Here is a 20,009-nt window from a genome sequence, read left to right as displayed (position 1 = left end):
TTGATGAATAATCATAGATTTTCCCAGACTGTTTTGTTATTTTATGAGTAAGCACTTAAAGTAAATCGCTCATGTTTTGTAACATGCACTTTTTTAATTACGAAATAAAGTGTGGCAAATCATATGGAGTGTTAAAACAAAAATACCAAAAGGTGGAACCCTTCTGCAAATGTTGATATTTGCTCAAATGTCGTCTTTGAAGACCACAATTTTCATTCGAGTTAGTAACGCGAGTGAAAATTACGGCTGTGGTGTTGCGTGTTTGGTTGATTGACATTATCACGTGACGTTATCAATGTATCATTAACAGGTCAACATATCCACTGATATTGATGATGTCCCGTCGGCCGTGAGGACTTGACGGCTGTTTTCTACTTTTTTCTTGGCTTGACTGGCGTGGGTTCGAACCCCACTAAAACCAATATACTTTTTATTCCATAACTGTATTGTTCCTGCAATATCGATATCATAGAGTAAAATAATGATAAAATAAGTGTTTTTAGCTGCATTACCGGGAAAACATCCTCACATTGGCCAGTATTTGCTGTGCTTTGTGCCATCTCACTGTTGACTAATGGTTCTTGTTGTTGATAGTTTTGTTGTTCATTAAAGTCAGCAGAAATGATTCATATGTATATTGCATTGACTGCCTATACCTTTTTTTACTATTTACAGGTGTTGATGGGTACAAAATATTCAAAGAGTGTTCGGCTAAAACTAAACAAAAGCGATTAAACCTTGTATTAGATCAAAAAAAAGTTTAGCATTGCAAGGAGAAGAACCGAGCTGAATTGGTTTAAAGGAAATACAAAATGCTTAAACAACAGGAGCTGCAACCGGCGCGCAGAAATGTTTCCGGTATGATACCTTAAAAAAACGTTTAACTTTTACATTATAAAGGTAAATGTTGATGCCTGAGGCTGTATTGATAAAGCTAACTTAGTGGAAACAAGTGAGGGTAAAGCTGGCTGGTTAGTTAAATGTACATTTTATGACTGAAAGTACCTTATAAACTGTATATTTGGATGCCGCAAGTCCAAAGAAAAACTTATTCGTTTTTGTTTTTTTTATTTCTGTTTAATTTTAACATTTTATTTTCCTACATTTTCTTTTTATGTCAATAAACCTGTCTGATATGATACCAGGATAATTTGTGGTCACCAGGTTTGGAAATATTTGTGTATTTAATAATCAGTGCTCCTTGTGTGATAATGCGCGTTGATGTTCAATTCTCATTAATCATGATAAACATATGCGATAAAATGAATGTTGACATGCATGTATACACTTATGATTTAATCTAAAGAAATATATGCATATTTGATGGTAACACTTGTAAAGATAAAAGTCTTTTGTCGTCTAACCATCTTTTATCATTACAAGATTTATTCGTTACCACTGAAGAGGCAATGATTTTGAAGTTAATGAAACTTGGTTTAAATGATAGTCAGACGAGCTTTGACAACTAGCTTATGCATGCAGTGCTACAGATTATATTGGTTTAAGTTTATATCATTCGCTTTTGTTTAAAAGGCCGCGGAAGAACTGTCAAACAGAGAGAATCAGATAAGTGGCCACTCTTCTGGTGTATTTAACACTTGTAAAACAGTGGTGTATTAGACTTATCGAAGTCATTCAGTATATTAGTCTTCCTTTTTGAAAATGTAAACTTCCATCATGGTCCAGAAATCTATCTGTCAGTATAAGCTGTCTGCTACCAGATTTAAATATACCTACATGATGATTTTCAGTTTTTTTAGATTTAATAAAAGTACTGCAGTTGTCTAACAATACAACACCACTTTGAGATTATCTCAAAAAACAAGCAGATAAGCTTAATTTTCTGCTGACGGCATTTTACTGAAAAACACCTGGCCTTTAAGTACAAATTAAGTTATGCAGATCACATGCTAGCATTGATTCATTGCCTTGTTATTGTGTTCAGGTTCAAGATCTGCTTGTATTCTTGAAAAGCTAGACAAAGAACCTAGTGACCGTGAGTTAGTCAGCATTGCTTCTGCCATCGGCAATGGCTGGGAACAACTCGCCGACGTTTTGGGCGTAACAAAACCATCCGTTGAACGAATTAAACTGGACTTCGGATATTCTCTTATAGAGCAGATTAACAATATGTTGAAACATTGGAAACGGGGAAATGCAAATAAGGCAACATTTAGGGTCCTTTTTCTGGAAATGAAGAGATGCACTGCTGTTACTATTGACTGGGAACAACTAAGAAAAGAAGTTGGATTTGGCATCGGTAAATATTATGCTTATTATTAAAATTGACTGGGCTGTCAACAGACTGAAGAATAGAACAGTGTTCATAGTTTATTTGACGAAGCAAAAAATTTAACCTCGGTGTTGTCGTCGTCAATATTGTGCAAAACGTTTGACGTAGCTAAATAAAGTTCGAATATATTAGTATATACATCAAACTTGTTATTCATGTTTACTTTGACAATACGCAAATGTTCAAGTCCCATAACTCTTGACAAGAATGGGTGTCGACATATGCTCCGGAAAAGGAAGTGCATTGACCTCAAATAGCGGTGCTCTTGTTATAACATACTCATATATTACCTTCTGAATACATTATTGAATGACTTACAGAGGTTTTGTTAGACCCTGAACCACAACCCATCGGAACCCCAGCTAATAAAACCACAAATGAGCTACAATTAGGAGAAACTATATATATGCCATCAACAAATGATTTAACTTCATCGTTAGAAGGCCTTAAGAAAGATTTGTTGATGGTTATTAAACGAGATTTGTTTGATGGACGTCTTATTAGTCTCAACCAATCTCAAATAGCAAACATCAAGGAAGTCGGCAAAGCAAAAGAATTGGCAAAAACAAATGGTGCTAAAGTATTTGCAAGTGAGTTTTCTTTCGTTACTTTTTCAATACAAACACTTAATGAGCAAATTGTCTCATGATGAGCTATTATGACTAGCTGTCGTCAAACATGAATCGTCCATTGTAGATATCCACACTTCTTTCCAAGCTTTATGAAACTTCGCTCCATTTCACATTGCCTATTATTATAATACTTAAGTAGACACGTTTTCTACAAACTCTTGATGAAAATGGTGCATACCTATGAAAATTAGGTTAGTCTCGGATATTAAAAATGTACATTTAAAACGTTAATTTGTACGTAAAATGCTCCGTATGAACTTTCTAGAGGCTGCATTCATTGAATATTATATCATATGTCTGTTTAACTCGACACACCACTGCTATTTATCTCTTTCTTCTATATGTCTGTATTTTGAAAATAATCGTTTTGTGTTTTCAATTGATTTCAGCCGAAACAAGTGTTCCAGGTTTTAACATTAAAGTGGTCATTAAGGAATTGCACATAAATAATAATGATCTGGATAAGATGAGATCTATCACAAATGTAAGTTTTGTTTTCAAATCAGTAACCCCAACATGTTTTTAGGAACTGTACTTAAGTACTTATTTTTTTGTGTATGTTGCATTGGATGTCTCTCGTTTCTTGATTTTCTGACAGGCTGTCCTAACAATCCTTGATAAACACCCCTAGTTTTCTATATAGTATATATGTACTATGCTGTTTTGGAGTTCTGTGCTGTTGTTCCATGTTTCTGGTTTGTGATTGTTTGTTTTTGTGTTCTATGTCTTTGGCGTTTACCCTGTACCATTAAACGACGTTCATGTTTAAACTTTCGACTACTTGGCTTGATTCTGTAGTTATTCATATATCTTTGAAAAAGTTCATAGTTGAAAGTTCGGCTACAGGATTGTTCCTAGCGTTTCCATTTTACTATTTTAAACTCCTTTTATGTCCGAGTGAATCATAATGATGATTGTTTATTGTGTATATCAAATTTACTGCACGTCTGACTGTTAGCGGTTAGGAATCTCAAACAAATTTGTTACCAAGTACTGATGTCCATTTATAGATGCCTTATTCAAAAGGCGGTATAGAACCCTTGGCCTCTTGAGGGAGAGGCAGCCACCTTTACCTACATGCAAAAAGATTAACAATTGATATGGGCACAAAGTAAATGTCAATGGCATTCAGCACGTATCAATTGTTTTTATTACAGGAGAAGCTTGCAGCAAGGATACTCCATTTTGGGATTGTGCCATTACTTGCATACCATGAAGATTTGCTGACAGATCAGACTGTGAGATATAGGTACGTTTTTGTTAGTCTTTTTGTTCTGCAAGTAATTGTCAGTGACTCGTCGGTATAATAGCTCGACTAATTTAAGAATGTCTGTCCGTTTTTCTAAGTAACTGAATCAGTTTTATCCAATTTTAAACAGAATTGGTTACAGTCTTGAACTTCATCAAATTCAATTTGTTCGCGCCCTTTACTTGAACACTTCTTATACAATCTTTAAAAATTGTGATCACATTGTTTATTGGCATACGCATTTTCACATGTGGCCATCTCTATTAAATTCCATTAAAACTTTGAACTAACTAAGCCAAGCTCAAAGGTGAACCATACCGGTATACGCCTAACGTCCGTCCTGGTTATACTCTATAAGTTATCGTCCATTTTTACAAGATTGCACCCCTTGAATATTGTTTTTGTCACAGTTTTCGTATCAGAGGCAAATGTAAATTCTTGAATTAAACTCAGTTAATATATAGTATGCACAGCGCAAAAACCTTACTTTTTGTTGCAATATGAACAGTTTTAGAAGTTGCGGGAATTTTGTGTACAGTATTTTTGACACTCCTCGTTTAATAAATGGATACCTCAAAAACTATTTGCGTAACCTGTACTTCTTAGCCTGAAGGTCCATTTCGTAGCTGTCACTTTTTCTGTTTAATAACTAGTGTAGGATATATATTTTTAGTTGGTACAGATGTTTAGAAAAGCAAAGAGAAAATTGTTGATTTATTTTGCTTATTTGCTATAAAATACTCGTAGATCCTAAATTCCCCTTGTTATTGCGACAACAAAATCATATCCATGTTTTAGCATCATTTTGTGTCCTGACTTTAACTAGAATGAAATAGAAAAAACAAATCAAATATGTCAGGCAGTTTTATCAGGCTCAAACTATTTTGATAGCTTAATTTGTAATAAAAGACCATTTTTTGTTTTGATTGTTTATGAAACCAACTTTGAAAGTACATGTTTAGCATCACCTGCGTTATGCTAAAGACAACATGTTACAGCAGGGACAAAACCGCGTAATTGCATTATAGTTTTTTTCTAAACTATATCTAATTTTTTTCTTCATTACATCATTTACTCTCTCCAAAATATACTTCTAAGGGTGTAAGTATATAATGACCAAAATAAAAGCGTTCAATGCGATTCAGTCAAAAAACCATTTGTTTTTGTTTATACAATTACCTTTCACTGTTGTGATGTTCGAGATTATATTTTGTTATTTGAACAAGCCTCTGTTTAGATCTACCGATTGACATGATTTAACTTATCATCTACTGCTGATTTGCTTTAATAAATGTACGCCAAATTTAATAAATACTACCATCCCATTGGACAGAATTTTTTTATATCTTTTAAATGCGTATGTACGATTAAAACTGTTATCAAATACATACGGAATGAAAATTAAACTTTAAACATGCTGATAGATTGTTGCGTTTAATTAAATTATTTCCCATAGTATTTGTATTTTTATAATCATACGGTTTAGAACTTATTTTACAGATACTTCTCTTTTGTGTCACCATATTTCGAGGGTGGAGATCTCTTGAAGGCTATCGAAGAAGACACAAAGTCCATTTCAATAAATGCAACAAACCCTGTTAGAATGACGCAAAAAACGAGATTAAAGATCATCTACCAAGTGGCTTCTGCAATAAGCTACTTGCATTCCCCTGTAAAGGACTTCAGGTAACACAACTATTTTTTTTCTTATTTGTTTATACTCATATTAAGAACGCCCCTAAATGAATATAGTGCTACGCCAAATTCATTGACTAAGCCCTTTTGTTTTCCAAAGCTTGAGTAAATAGTGTATGCCGATTTCGTCTATGTCACCACGTGTAAATAACCTTTTAAATGAGCGTGGTTATATTGTGCTTGCACATGTCGGCCGACCAACCTTGGTCGGCCTGCTTACTAGACAATAAGTTCTTGAACATGGTGGAGCGGTTTGGTCATGATCAGCAGATGACTCTATTGATTTTGAGATAAGTATGGCACCAAGGTCGTGGTAACATTGAACAAATAAAAGAATAAGTATGGAACGATAACAAGAAAATGCTTGCATGGCTATATGCATTCCTAAGCATTTTTGTCCAGAGGACAGCCCGAAAAGTATTGAGGTATTTACTCCAAACTTTATATACAAATAAAACCCATAATTTTTGAGGAGACGTGCTGTGCAAAGGAAGAAAAAGTGTCCGCGATATGTTTTCAGTAAATGCCATTTGTTCATTTTCAAGCCGATGAATAACTCCTAAAGTCTCTTCGGTCTTGGTTTAAAACTTCACATACATTTTAACTATATTAAGGATATATGCAGTGCACAGGACCCATAAATCTTGTTGGGGTAATTTTGTTCATTTTATTCTCTTTTTTTGAACGGAGCACGACACCAAAAGCCCCATAGGTAGTGTCTTGATACTCAAATAAGTCATTTCGAGGAGGGGGGGGGGGTGCAGTACACAGGAACTATAACTCTGACTGCAGTATTTCTTTACATTATGTCATTTGTTCAATAAATATGTTTCTTCAAAATGTGAAGGAAATAATATGATTCATTTGGAGGGGGATATATCAGTATTGTACTACATATTTGACTGCCAACTGATTTTTCGATTCGTTCAAGTTTGAAGTAAAAGTTTTTGATTTATAAACATAAATGGAAAAAGCGTCACTACGACCCCGCAGGCAGATGACAGTATTGATTTTCAGGTGAGTAGGAGGAATTCGTGGTGATATTAAGTGAAAATCTTTTTCCGATCAATAACTAAAGGACGCTTGATAAATTTTACTTCAAAATTGATGGACTGGTTTGTCACGAGCAGCCTATAATAACTAACTATTTTGAGATCAATAGGTCAAATATGAAGGTCGTCGAGACATTAAGCTGAATATTTGATAAATATTTGAAAAAAGCTGGTCCCCAAGGACCTCAAACATAGTTCACATTGGACATGACCAGGACCAATTATATATTGAGATTGATGTCAGTGGGTCTATCGTCAATGTATAGACCTTGAGCCTTAAATCAAAACATGAAGAACGCTTGGTACCAGTGACCTCAAACTTGGTAGGAATGTTGGTAATAACTTTAAATTGAGCCCTATTGATTTTGATATCTGTGGTTCAAAGGTCAAGGTCGAATGATCATGAGCTAAAATAGTTTTTTTATTCATGCTCTTTTATATAAAAGTTTAATTTTGAAACTTGATTCCTTGAAAATATCTCATACATTTCATTGACTTAAATGTTCAATAATGCTAACAGTCTCATTAAAGTGCAACAGACGCGAATTGACATTCACTATCTTGCAGTAACTTTTCATCGTCCTGTTTATTTATGCTCTTTATTTTTTTCAGTTATCAATATTGCCAAACTGCATGGGAAGGTTTGCATGTAAATGAAAGCTTTCTGTCTGTTTAAGCCCAATTACTACAGACAAAAGTATAGATTGCTTGAATATCTGGACATTTATATCAGACAAGAAACATTTCCTAATAAGCACGTCTGGAAAAGAATATTTTTTACTCGTGCGTAACTTTGTTTGAGAAGCGTGAACGTGTGACGAGACTCTTTAGCCAACCGCAGTTAGAATAGTTACTCCCATACGTGTTTAATGAAAAACAACCTTCATTAATATGGAAAATTACGAGAAAGACAAATATATCGCTGAATTATATAAAAGAGTATGTCATATAATGGGGAACTTTTCAACATCGTTGCTCAAAGTGTCACTGCATTAACGACAACTTTGTTGTTCATCGTCTGTGCTATTGCCCCTAATTAAGCGATCTTCAAAATAAAATATGGCAGTATTTGTATAAAAATATGGAATCATTGAAGACATGACATTTCTGAGATGTACAACCCTTGAACAATGCATCGTGATAATTCGTGTTGTTGCTGGTGGACTATGCACGGCTCTGTCTAGTTGTCTTTTTCTGGCTCATGCAGTATGTAAAATATGTTAGCATTAGGGTGTCGAAAATGCCAATAGCAGCATATTTGCGCATATAATACTGGTTTGTCTGTATTAGTGATCTATTGCCAAGATTGTTTATGCATATATTCGAATGATGTATTTTTTGATAATTTGGCATAAATTTCCATTCGATGTGCACTCTTTGGACATAACTCAAAATCTTCATATATCTTTTCCCTTTAGTTCATATCCTATAACACATTGGGTTCGTGGATGCAAATTGAGATCTAGAATTTCTCTTTCGTCTAGCTTTCTTTCTTTGCAATCAGCTATAGATACTAATTTAATAACTAAAGTTATTGTAACCTTAATATAATGCAAACTGAAATCTAGATTTTTGGTTTGCTTTCTAAGAGTTGCACTCTATAGTTACAAAATCCTTTTACTTTTTTTCTTTCTTTTTTCTTTATTTACTATTTTGATGCAAAAAGTATTTCTCTTTACTAACGGGTGGTATTTATATATATTCTGTGCATGTATGTAATCAAAGCACTCGTATATGTTTATAGTATGTCCTTCGATGCATTTGTACTATATAAATATATGTTTGGTGTTCCAGTTTTGTATACGTTTTATATGTTTCGCTGAAATTTTCTTTTACATATACTGTTCACATATGGAGGCAAATATTAGATCCATCTGTTTCAAACAGGTAGGTTGAAACAAGAGATGGCAATTAGAAAGATTTGGCTATCTGGATTGTGTTATGCAAGAAGTTTAAAATAAATTCATGCAAAAATGCCTTGCATGAAATGTTGCACTTTTAAACTTGTTCTCTACTTATAAGCCGCATATTGAATGTTTTTTCAAAATATATTAGCTTTGTAAAGCTATCATGATTTTACAGGAATGATGTCTTGCATATGGACATAAAGTCCCTAAACATCGTGCTGGATTTGAGTAACAATGCAAGGTTGATCGATTTTGGTTTAGCAAGAGAAATGAAGGAGCCCAACGATACAAGCTTGGACACGCTATTTCCTATTTCTGGGAGTGTTGGCTACTTTCCAACAACCCATTTCGAGGGTTTGACAAAGTTTCATGACTACCACAACTTTGGAATTGGTATGATACTTCTCGATACATGTGATTATTTGCTTGATTTTAATCATCACTAACTGGCTTATCTTTTAAAGCTTACATTTGCGTTTGATATTAACCACAAAAAGAGATCTATTTGTAAGTTTACAAACAACTTAAAACAACTAAGCAACAAATAAATGTTAAAATTAGGGTTGAATGTACTGATATTTCAATGAGTCACTTGTTTTGCACTCTTGATAGGCGATTATTTTAATTATGACATTGTTGTTAAATGACTTGTGCACTGAAACGTGATTTTGATTTATGTGCATTGAAATAAGTAAAAAAATGTGTTAATGACAAAATAAAGTATGCCCATGAGCCGCATTTTTTACCAACTGAGACCTGGTTATAAGAATGACGTACGTCGTTGTTCGGGTGGGCGGGATTACAAATATGACAACGGATAACTTTAGTTAGGATTTACATATTGTCACTTAGCTTGGTATATATATATGAAGAATTTATGGAGATCTTTGATGGAATCGCCTGGTCCCTGGGATCAAGGTCAATGTTACTGTTAAAACAAAACGGTTAGTACTGATTAATTTAGTTAAGGTTGACATATTGCGACCAAACTTGGTATAAAGAAAGAGATTATGGATACCTTTGCTGTAATTGCGCTTTGCGGCCATATGGTCAAGGTGAAGGTCACTGTAACTTAAAATAGACAAACGGTTGGTACTGAATGTCTTTAGTTAGGGTTTACATATTGCGACTAAACTTGGTGTAAAGGAGGGGTTTATGAAGACCTTTCATGGAATTGCGTTTTTGCCCCTAGGGTCAAGGTCAACGTCACTCTTACTGAAATAGAAGAACGGTTGGTTCTGAATAATTTTAGTTAGGGTTTACTTATTGTAAAAAACTTAGTATATAGAAAAAAGCTTATGGTAACCATTCATTGGGTTGCGTTTTGGGGCCCTAGGCTAAAGGTCAGTCTCATAATAACTAAAAATAGAAAAGCAGTTGGTACTGAATATCTTAAGTAAGTGTTTGCATATTGTAATCAAACTTTATATTGGAAGTGTTTATGGAGACCTTTGATGTGATTGCGTTTGAGACCCTTGGGTTTAGGTAAAGGGTACTGGTACTAAAAATTAAAACGATGGGTACTCAATAAATGTAGATATGATTGTCATATTGTGACCAAACATGGTATATAGGAAACGTTTATGGAGACCTTTCATGGGACCGCGTTTGGGCTCCTTAGGGTCACGGTCAAGGGCCAAACTTATTTTAGCTAGTTTGGACATTTTGCGACTAACCGTATCGCATGCCCATGAATAATGTGTCAAATCAGGATGTTTCAGCACAATTATTAATGCACAAGGCTTGTCATTGTGGAAAATATTATTTTAAAATATTTGAAGCAAAGACTATATTATGACCGTAAAAAAATGAAGTTTTTATTCATTGATGAAGAAATCTAATTGTATTTCAGTGATTAGAGAACTACTTACTGGAATCAGTCCAGTTAAAAGGTTTGCAAACTGTACCCTACAGACTATGTCAAAATGGTCTTTGAAGGAAAATATTCAGGTAAACTAATTTATGTACACAGATCTGCATTGCCACTTCATAAGTTTATCTGGGGGGTTTTCAAAACGAAGGTTTGAGTTATTGGAGGGGTTGCGAAATGCTTCTTCTACGGATATGTGTGAATGTGATCGTCATCCAGGTAAGTGTACTTTGTAGAAGTTAAAAGCGAGAAGTTATAATCGAGGACAGGTATCTGTAGGTAAACGGTAGTGAAGTTTACACCATCACGAAAACGGCGTTTTTTTCTACGAGAGTTTAAGAGTCTTTGCCTTGCAAGTAGAACGAGAAACAAATTGTAAGGCCATCAGCAACATGTACACGCAAACAAACATGTATGTGTAGTGTTTTGCATCCTCTCTATTGTCAAGGTCTCACTGTTTCCTTTCTGGTAATTGTGCAACTCATGCACATTATATTTAATATAAATGATAATCCATGACCGGTTTTTACAATATGTCTCCAACGACACTTTAATCCTTGATACATTACATTTTAAAAAGATAACCTTGGTGTCGGCGTCGGTGTCATTGTTAAAAATACATCTTCAATTTTGCCATAACCTAAGTAAAACACATTGAAGATATCCAGTTGAAACTTCGTACATATGTTGCTAGTGTCAATACACACATGTACCTAAAGGGCCAACACTCTGAGTGTAATAATTGTCAAGGTAAGCTCAAATGCACAATTGTTATCATATGCGCATGCCGTTATGACTCAAACTGCTTTTTTGCCCCCAAATGGATGGATACAGATGTGTCGTTGCCCTGGTTAACTTAGAAACGTAGGTTAAAGTTTAATGGCAAGTTGTGTACGGGTCAAGGGCAAGTTGGGATTTTCATTAAAAACTTCTGTGTACTTTATTCAATTGACTTTATGCTTAATACAATCGTTGTCGATTACAATTAGGGTACATAACACCATAATATTATCATCCTGAATACAAATTATGGCCTCTGATTGACTTAGAAACATAGGTTACAGTTTTAGGGCACATTATGTCCGGTTAAAGTTTAAGGACAATATAGTTGATTACGGCCATCATATATTTAAATAACATTACTCCATATTATACTGAAGGCAAATTATGGCCGTTGATTGACTTAAAAAGTGTGATTAAAGTGCTTCGGCATTTGGAGTTTTTAACTCAGATAAGTATAGTTCATTTAACGGCCTTCATACTTTTCACAGTAGCCATCACATAATTAGGCTACATTACTCCATATTAAAGCTACATACAAATTATGAGCCTATTGAATTTTTATTTCTTTTTTATTTGACCTTTTTATTGCTTTTGAAAGGCACGCTTTTATAAAAAAAGATCACCAAGTGAAACCTTTTCGGGAGGGCTGCGTCAAAATCACCTATGGTATCGTTTTTTCAACTTTTAACTTTAATAAGATTTGTCATAATTTGACCAAACTAGGTATATAGGAATAATTAATGGATACTTTTCAGTGGATTGGGGTTGGGACCCCAATGGTCAAGGTCATGTCACTGATACTAACAATAGAAAAACGATTGATTACTTTAGTTAGGGTGGACATATTGTGACCAAAATGTTATAAAGGTAGACCTCATGGAGACTTTTCATGGGATGGGGTCTGGGGTCCATGAAGTCAAGGTCAACGTCTTTCCCACATAGAAATAGAAAACAAGTTGGTACTGAATATCTTAAGTAAGGATCGACATGTTTTGACCAAACTTGGTACATGAGTAGAGTATATGGAGACCTTTAAAGGATTGCATTTGGGGCTCTTGGGGGTCAAGGTCACAGTAAAGACAAGTATAAAAAGACGGTTGGTACTGAATGCCTTTAAATAGGGTTGATATATTGCAACCAAACTTGGTATACAGGAAGAAATGAGGCTGCGTTTGGTACCCCTAGGTTTCAGGTCAAGGTAACTGTTGCTAGAATTAGAAAAACGGTTGGTACTGAACTACTAAGGTCAGGATTTACTTATTATAACCAAACTTGGTATAAAGGAAGTGTTTATGGTGAACATTCATGGCACTGTTCTTTTGGCCCCTGGGGTCATGTTTATTGTTACTAAAAATAAAAAACGGTCGGTTCTGAATAAATTAAGCTAGGCTTGACATTATACGACTACATTGGTATAAAGGAAGAGTTTATGGAGACCTTTTTTGGATTGCGTTAAGCGCCCTCAGGGTCAATTTCAGGATCACTTTTAAAAAAATGGAAAAAAATGGCGTATAATCGAGCGCGTTGTCCTACGACAGATCTTTTTCATATAATATGTCTTTAGAACTTCGTCAAAGTTTTTGTACAGTTGGCATGCGGAAGACGGGGAGACATATGTTTTACGGATAAACAATCGCTTGTTGCTTAGATATCATAGTTGACAGTTTGTAAAAAACATTACAATTTCCAAATCTTATAACATCCAATTTCTTCTATTGTATTGTGTTTCTAAATGCAAAAATTAAATACGTTACAGCTTCCAAATGGTTCATTGATGTTTTTTTAAAGGAAGCGATTTGGAAAAATAAGCGGGTTAGGAAAGTCATACTGGATTTAGCCGACAGTTGTGTTGAAAGCCCGAGACAGCATACGTTAGGAAAAACATTCCAGATTTCTGATATGCTTAAAGAGCTGGAGGTAAGAAATATATTCAGCTTTGTATCTTCCGCCGAACCGAAGGTTTCGGGAGGAGTATATTGTTTTGGCGTTGTCCGATCTTCCTTCTTTCCGTCCGTCAGTCCGCCCGTCCGTCAAACCTTCCTTCCGTTCTTTTGTCCGTCCGACTTTTCTATATGAAACCACATATTGGAAGAAATAAGTCAGAAGGTGTTAACACTTATCCAGAACTTTTCCCTTGGTAAATTTCGACCGCTTGTAAAAGATATTCACATGGGTTAAAAGAATTGGTCACTGTGTCAAATATTAGAATAATCTTTAAAAAACAAAAAGCAGTATTTGGTTCAATATTCATCCGACTTTATGAACTGTTGTTTAGATTTAAGATTGGGTCACATGTGATAAATTGGTCTCTAGATGTAATCTAATAGGTGTTTTGTCTGGAACCATATTATCGGAATAATATTTTGGTAGGGATTTAATAGATAATGTTCAGATTACTTGGTCAGTTTCCCTTGATCATGTCTCAACTGCTCGCAAAAAATGGGTCACATGGGGTTAAAACTAGATCACAAGTTCACATCTTAGAATTATTTTTTGGAACACACACCAATCAGTTTATTTGGTCAAATAGTTGTCCAACTTTATCGGATATTTTCCTTTGATATACTCTTGGGCAAATTTCAATCTGGGTGTCATGTGATCAAACATTACGTCCAAAAAATAATCCCGAACCATATCATAGCAATATTTGGTCAGATTATAAAAAAAACAGATTTGAATGATATATAACACTTGATCTCATCGCATTTTATATGTTGGTCATATGGGGTCAGAATATAGGTCACTAGGTCAAATCTAAGAAAAAGTTCTTTGAAACATACTAAAGGGTGAATATATTTGATCCAATATTTATGAAACTTAATCAGAATATTTTCTTGTCGAAATCATTGACCAGTTAAATCTGTGTCACGTGATGTCAGAACCTAGGTCTCTTATGAAATTGTACTTGGTATAATGTTTATAGACATTTAAAGTGATGCAAAATGTTTGGTCATTAGGTCAAATCTTAGATCGAACAAACAGAGGACATATATCCGCTCCAATGTTCATGAAATTTAATCGGACTATTTCCCTCGATGAAATTTTAGATCAGTTCGAAACTACCTCACACGGGTAAACTTTGTCAAATCTTAGAAAGTCATTGTGAATACTCTGGGGGCTATATTCTGGAATATTCCTGGTCAAATTTCATGAAACTTTATTAGAATAATTGACCTTTTAGCTCACCATAGTCCGTCGTTCGTCGTCCGTCCACACATAGTTTGCTAAAACTCTAGTGGTCACATGTTTGCATCAATTGTCACGAAACTTGGTCAGGATGTTTGTCCCAGTAATTACTCGGAGGAGTTCGAATATGGTTCATCTGGGATGAAAAACTAGGCCACATGACCCGGAAATAGGAAAATCTTGTTAACATTCTAGAGGCTACTTTTTCAGTCCAAATATCCTGGAAATTTGTCAGAAAGGTTGTTTCGATGATTTCTAGTTCAAGCTCGAATATGGGTCATCTGGGGTCAAAAACTTGGTCACAGAGCCCAAATATGGACAAACCTTGTAAACACTCTAGAGGTGACATTTTCAGCCCAAATATCCTGGAAATTTGTCAGAGAGGTTTTTTCGATGATTTCTAGCTCAAGTTCGAATATGAGTCATCTGGGATCAAAAACTAGGTCACAGAGCACAAATATAGAAAAACCTTGTTAACACTCTAGAGGTAACATTTTTAACCCAAATATCCTGGATATTTGTCAAAAAGGTTGTTTTGATAATTTTTAAGTCAAGTTTGAATATGGGTCATCTGGTTTTTTTATTGTTATTTTATTGTTTTAAAATCATTGAAGGTACCAACTTCAAATTTTATTAACTTATTCACAGAAAATTGTGATATTTTTGTGAGGAGTTATATGAATCCAACCTTAATATTGTAAGAGTTATTGTCCTTGGTATCTTTTTAAACAAATACATATTTGTCATGTTTTTACACGCCTGTTTAAAAAACTGGATGTATACTAGTTCCACCTAAGGTGAATGGAACGGCAGACAGGCACCATCCAGTATGTAGTCCGATCAATTACTTTTGAACCCTTTGTCCAATTATGACAAATTTGGTCAGAATGTGTATGAACGTGTTTGATAATTAGAAAAATTGCTGTACTTACTAGAGAGTTATTGCGCTTTAATTATAGAAATAACATTAAAATGCTCTTGTCCTATTAATAACTTTTTTAAGCATTTGTCCAATCATCACAAAATTTGGTGAGAAAGTGAATTGGCATAATATATCAGAGAAGTCAAATCCCTGTTATTGCCCTCTAATTATCAACAATTCAATAGCACAAAGTTTTACTCAGTTGAGCGATATAGGGCCAACTTGGCCCTCTTGTCTTAGTTTAAAACTGGGTAACGTTGGGTCAAACAATACGTCACGAGGTCAAATCTAAATGCTAAACTATATGCAACATTTTTTAGCTCGACTATTCGAAGAATAAGGAGAGTTATACTACTCACCCAAGCGTCGGAGTCGGCGTCACAGTTTGGTTAAGGTATTGCATTTAAGCACATTTAAGTCATTATCTCAGTAAGTACATCAATTATTGCATTGAAACTTTGGATATGTATTCCCAACTATCTATCCTACTAAATGAATGAAGTTAGATAACACTTATTTGAATTTAATGCAAATGATTGGCCATTATTATTTGACTTGTGAAATTCTGGTTAAGGTTTTGCATGTAAGCACACATAGGTTAATATCTCAACAACTATTGATGTTTTTGCATTGAGACTTTATACAACGGTACTCAACCATCCAACCTTCTGAATTAACCAAGTTAAATATCTCTACTTTGTTTTTAATGCAAATAATGGGCCTCTATTATTTGACTTAGAAATTCTGATTAAGGTTTTGCATGAAAGCACACATATGTTTATATCTCAGCTATTACTTAATGTATTGCAGTAACACGTTATACAATGGTACTCAACCATCCAACGTACTTAATTAACCAAGTTAGATAACTCTAGTTTACATTGAATGCAAAATAATTGCCCTTTATTATTCCACTTAGAAATTCTGGTAAGGTTTTGCATGTAACCACATTTAAGTCAATATCTCAGCAAATACATCATTTATTGCATTGAAACTTTAGATATGTATTCCCAACTTTCTAACCTACTTAATTAATGAAGTAAAATTCAAACAATGGCCCTTTTTTATTCGACATAGAAATTCTGGTTAAGGTTTTGCATGTAACCACTTTTAAGTCAATAGCAAATACATCATGTATTGCATCATGTATTGCATTGAAACTTAATACACATTAAAAAAAAACAAAAAAACAAAAACAAAAAAACAAAAAAACTTTATATTATTATTATTTTAATTGTTTGTTTAAAAAGAAATAAACCATAGTAACCCTCTTTGTATATGTACATGAACACTTAAAAAACATGTAGGGAAAATAAGTAATGTTAACGCACTGTCTGGTCTTGAAGAAGTTTCAATAATTAAATAGTGTGGCAATAGTTGGGCATCGACAACAAAGTGGTCAGTTCATATATATATTAGAAATATAAATTCATGTAGTGGGCGAAAAGTCCTGTTCTCACAACACTTTCTTGTCAATGAACTGATCGCGAGTCTTGCCCATCCTCGAAAAATACCATTCTTACACGTAAATGTTTTTTTAAGATACAACGCAATATCTAAATTACAACTGTAGTTAAGACTAGAGCAATGAAACCATATCCAATATTCAGAGCTGTGGGGCCACTCTAGATGTCATTTATCGCAGGTTTCGCGGCATTTTGGGTACAAAATTACTCCTTTGGCGAATATCCCATCAACCGATGGGGGTAAAACTCCCCCTTTGGATTCAAAATTCTGTTTAAGTCACACTTGGGGATGTGACGGGGTCAAGCCATAATGCAGCCATTATAGGGCGCGGGCAGACCTTTATAAACTCAACAACAACAACAACAACAACTTAATACACAGGCTCCCAACCATTCAACCTTCTTAAATAATCAAGTAAGATAACTCTATCTTGCATATTTTTGCCCCTTTATTATGCGACTTAGAAATTCTGATTAAGGTTTTGCATGTAAGCACACATAGGTAATTACATATGCAACTACTTGATGTATTGCATAGACACGTTATAAAATGGTACTCAACCACCCAACCTACTTGAATAACCAAGATAACTGTATATTGAAAATATTGGGCCTTTATTATTAGTCTGGTTAAAATTTTGCATCTAACAACATTTATGTTAATATCTCAGCAAATACATCATGTATTACATTTAAATCTTATTTTACAGTGATCCATGCATTTTTCGCTAAATCTTTTCAATCCTTACACTGAAACGCGGCGAAATAGTCGAGCGCGCTGTCTTTGCGACAGCTCTTGTTTATTTCAAATAATTGCATAGAAACTCATTTCTCCCGCGTCAGATAAGTAGATCCAATAATTTAACCATGCTAGAAATTATTATCTTTCCAACGGGCGAAGATAAAATGCCCGTATGGAACTCCTTTTTAATGGTCACCACATTGTAATTACCTCCCTTGTTGAAGACTGTCGTCTGTAGCATCATGGAAATCTTGTCTTGTAGCAATATTTAGAACGCTATTTAATTATTTCTCGCTTCAAATGTCACCATAAAACAGTTTTTACACACCTTTCAATATATAATGCTTCACTCTCCTTAGAACTATTTAAAGATTTTACTATTACATAATCTGAATCACTGCGCGCATATCAATGACAACCACGAAATATCGCTTATCCATACGCAATTATTTTCACTAAGCGCAAAAGACATACATCAAACAATACATTTTTATTTAATTTTATTTAATTTTGTTTAACTGAGGTGGGAGAAAAAGCATCTACCATAGCCGCTCGTGTTAGATAGGTTCATCCGACCCTCGCGCAGGGTGTTTTGCGAAAATTCGATAAGCCTCGTTTCCGCAAAACACCCTACGCTCGGGTCGGAATGAACCTATCTAACACTCTCGGCCATGGAAGATACTTATTATCTCGTTTTCAACGTTTTTAAGAGTTCGTTACACTACACCCGTATTGCAATGGCATGTACCTAGATCATGTGGAGACATTGGTTCAGCTCAAGACATTATATAAATATAATATTGTCAACTGTCAGCTAGTGCCAATGGGAACTCGAGCTTAGTAGGTAGGTTGGTCATGATCAGTAGATAAACGTTTTTATTTTGAGGTCAGTGGGTCAAGGGTCAAGGTCGAGGTGACTTTTGGCTGAAAATCCGTTTCTAATGAATAACTGAATAACGCTTGTATCCGGGACCTCAAACTTCGTAGGCAGGATGGTCGGGACTACTTTTGACTTTTGTTGTGCAACACGGTCTAAGAATCTCATATTTGGAAGCAGTTGATAAATCCCTGGGCCAAGGAACCTCATACTTGGTTGGCAGTCTGAACACTACCAGCGGATGACACCTTTTGACAATTGGTTCAAGGATTTCAATACGTTGAACATGATCAATCCATTTACCTACATTTTTTTATTCAACTAAAAGCTATCCAGTTTCAGCTATTTTGTTTCTTCATGCTATTTCACATAAAAGTTTATTCGTTCATGTTGTTTTTAGCTCGACTATTCGAAGAATAAGGAGGCGTTACTACTCGCCCCAGCGTCGGCGTCCGGTTAAAGTGTAAGGGCATGTTTGCGTTTTCACTTATGTCTCTAATACCATTCATGTCATTCACTAAATACTTCACACAGTTGTTCAGGACCATCACACAATGAGGTTACATATTATCCTAAATACAAAATATGGACCTTGATTGACTTAGAAACTTAGGTTAAAGTTTTATGACACATTTAGTGTGAAATTTTTTTTAGGGCAAGTTGGGATCTGTACTAAATATTTCTATACCCTTCATTCAATAGACTTAATACTTCACACAATTATTGACGACCATCTTACATTCATGGTATATAATACCATTCCGTGCTAAGTACACATTATGGCTCTTGATTGATTAATGAACTTAGGCTAAAGTTTTAGAGCATATTGTGTCCTTTTGAAGTGTTAGTGCATGTTTTGTTGATCACAAATTATTTCTTTACCCTTCATTCAATTGATTTAATTCTGCGCACAGTTTTTCTTATGTCCTGTGTTAAAACATACAGTGGTAAATGTTGCATAACTGCTTTAATTTTATGGGAGGGCATTAAAGCAAAAAATAACATCTTGCTTGTACATTTTGCCTTCTTATATTTACATCTTGCTTTCTGACAATTACATCTTTCTTTCTGACTTGTACTTCTTGCCTTATTGTATCTTAACTTCGTCATCTGAGCAACAGTACAAAGTTAAAAGTTATATTGGTCATCTAGTTTCATGCTATATTCCATTCAATTTATTTTCAAAGTTAATACTCGAGGTGTTATAATCTGTTACAAATCAATATGAAACTATACATTCTCCGTATAACCGAAGAGCACATGCAAGCAAGCGCTTTGTAACAAGCCACGAAGCAAAATGTAAAACATCTTCGTTTTTTAACACCATATGGCGTA

At 34.6% G+C, this 20,009-nt stretch overlaps 1 protein-coding gene across 1 annotated transcript in view; it reads left to right on the top strand.

Annotated features, from left to right (window-relative positions):
- LOC128232620 (uncharacterized) overlaps positions 1–20,009 on the top strand; it is a 28,705-nt gene that overhangs the window by 1,732 nt on the left and 6,964 nt on the right. The window contains exons 2-10 of the mRNA XM_052946283.1: positions 676–858; positions 1,946–2,260; positions 2,614–2,883; positions 3,315–3,409; positions 4,083–4,174; positions 5,675–5,860; positions 9,004–9,221; positions 10,681–10,778; positions 13,270–13,398. Coding sequence (XP_052802243.1) covers positions 813–858; positions 1,946–2,260; positions 2,614–2,883; positions 3,315–3,409; positions 4,083–4,174; positions 5,675–5,860; positions 9,004–9,221; positions 10,681–10,778; positions 13,270–13,398 — 1,449 coding nt within the window. The 5' untranslated portion in view covers positions 676–812. The remainder of the gene's footprint in view (positions 1–675; positions 859–1,945; positions 2,261–2,613; positions 2,884–3,314; positions 3,410–4,082; positions 4,175–5,674; positions 5,861–9,003; positions 9,222–10,680; positions 10,779–13,269; positions 13,399–20,009) is intronic.

The sequence above is a fragment of the Mya arenaria genome, chromosome 4, assembly GCF_026914265.1.
Source record: "Mya arenaria isolate MELC-2E11 chromosome 4, ASM2691426v1".
Lineage (NCBI taxonomy): Eukaryota > Metazoa > Mollusca > Bivalvia > Myida > Myidae > Mya > Mya arenaria.
This window is presented reverse-complemented; position numbering and strand designations above follow the sequence as displayed.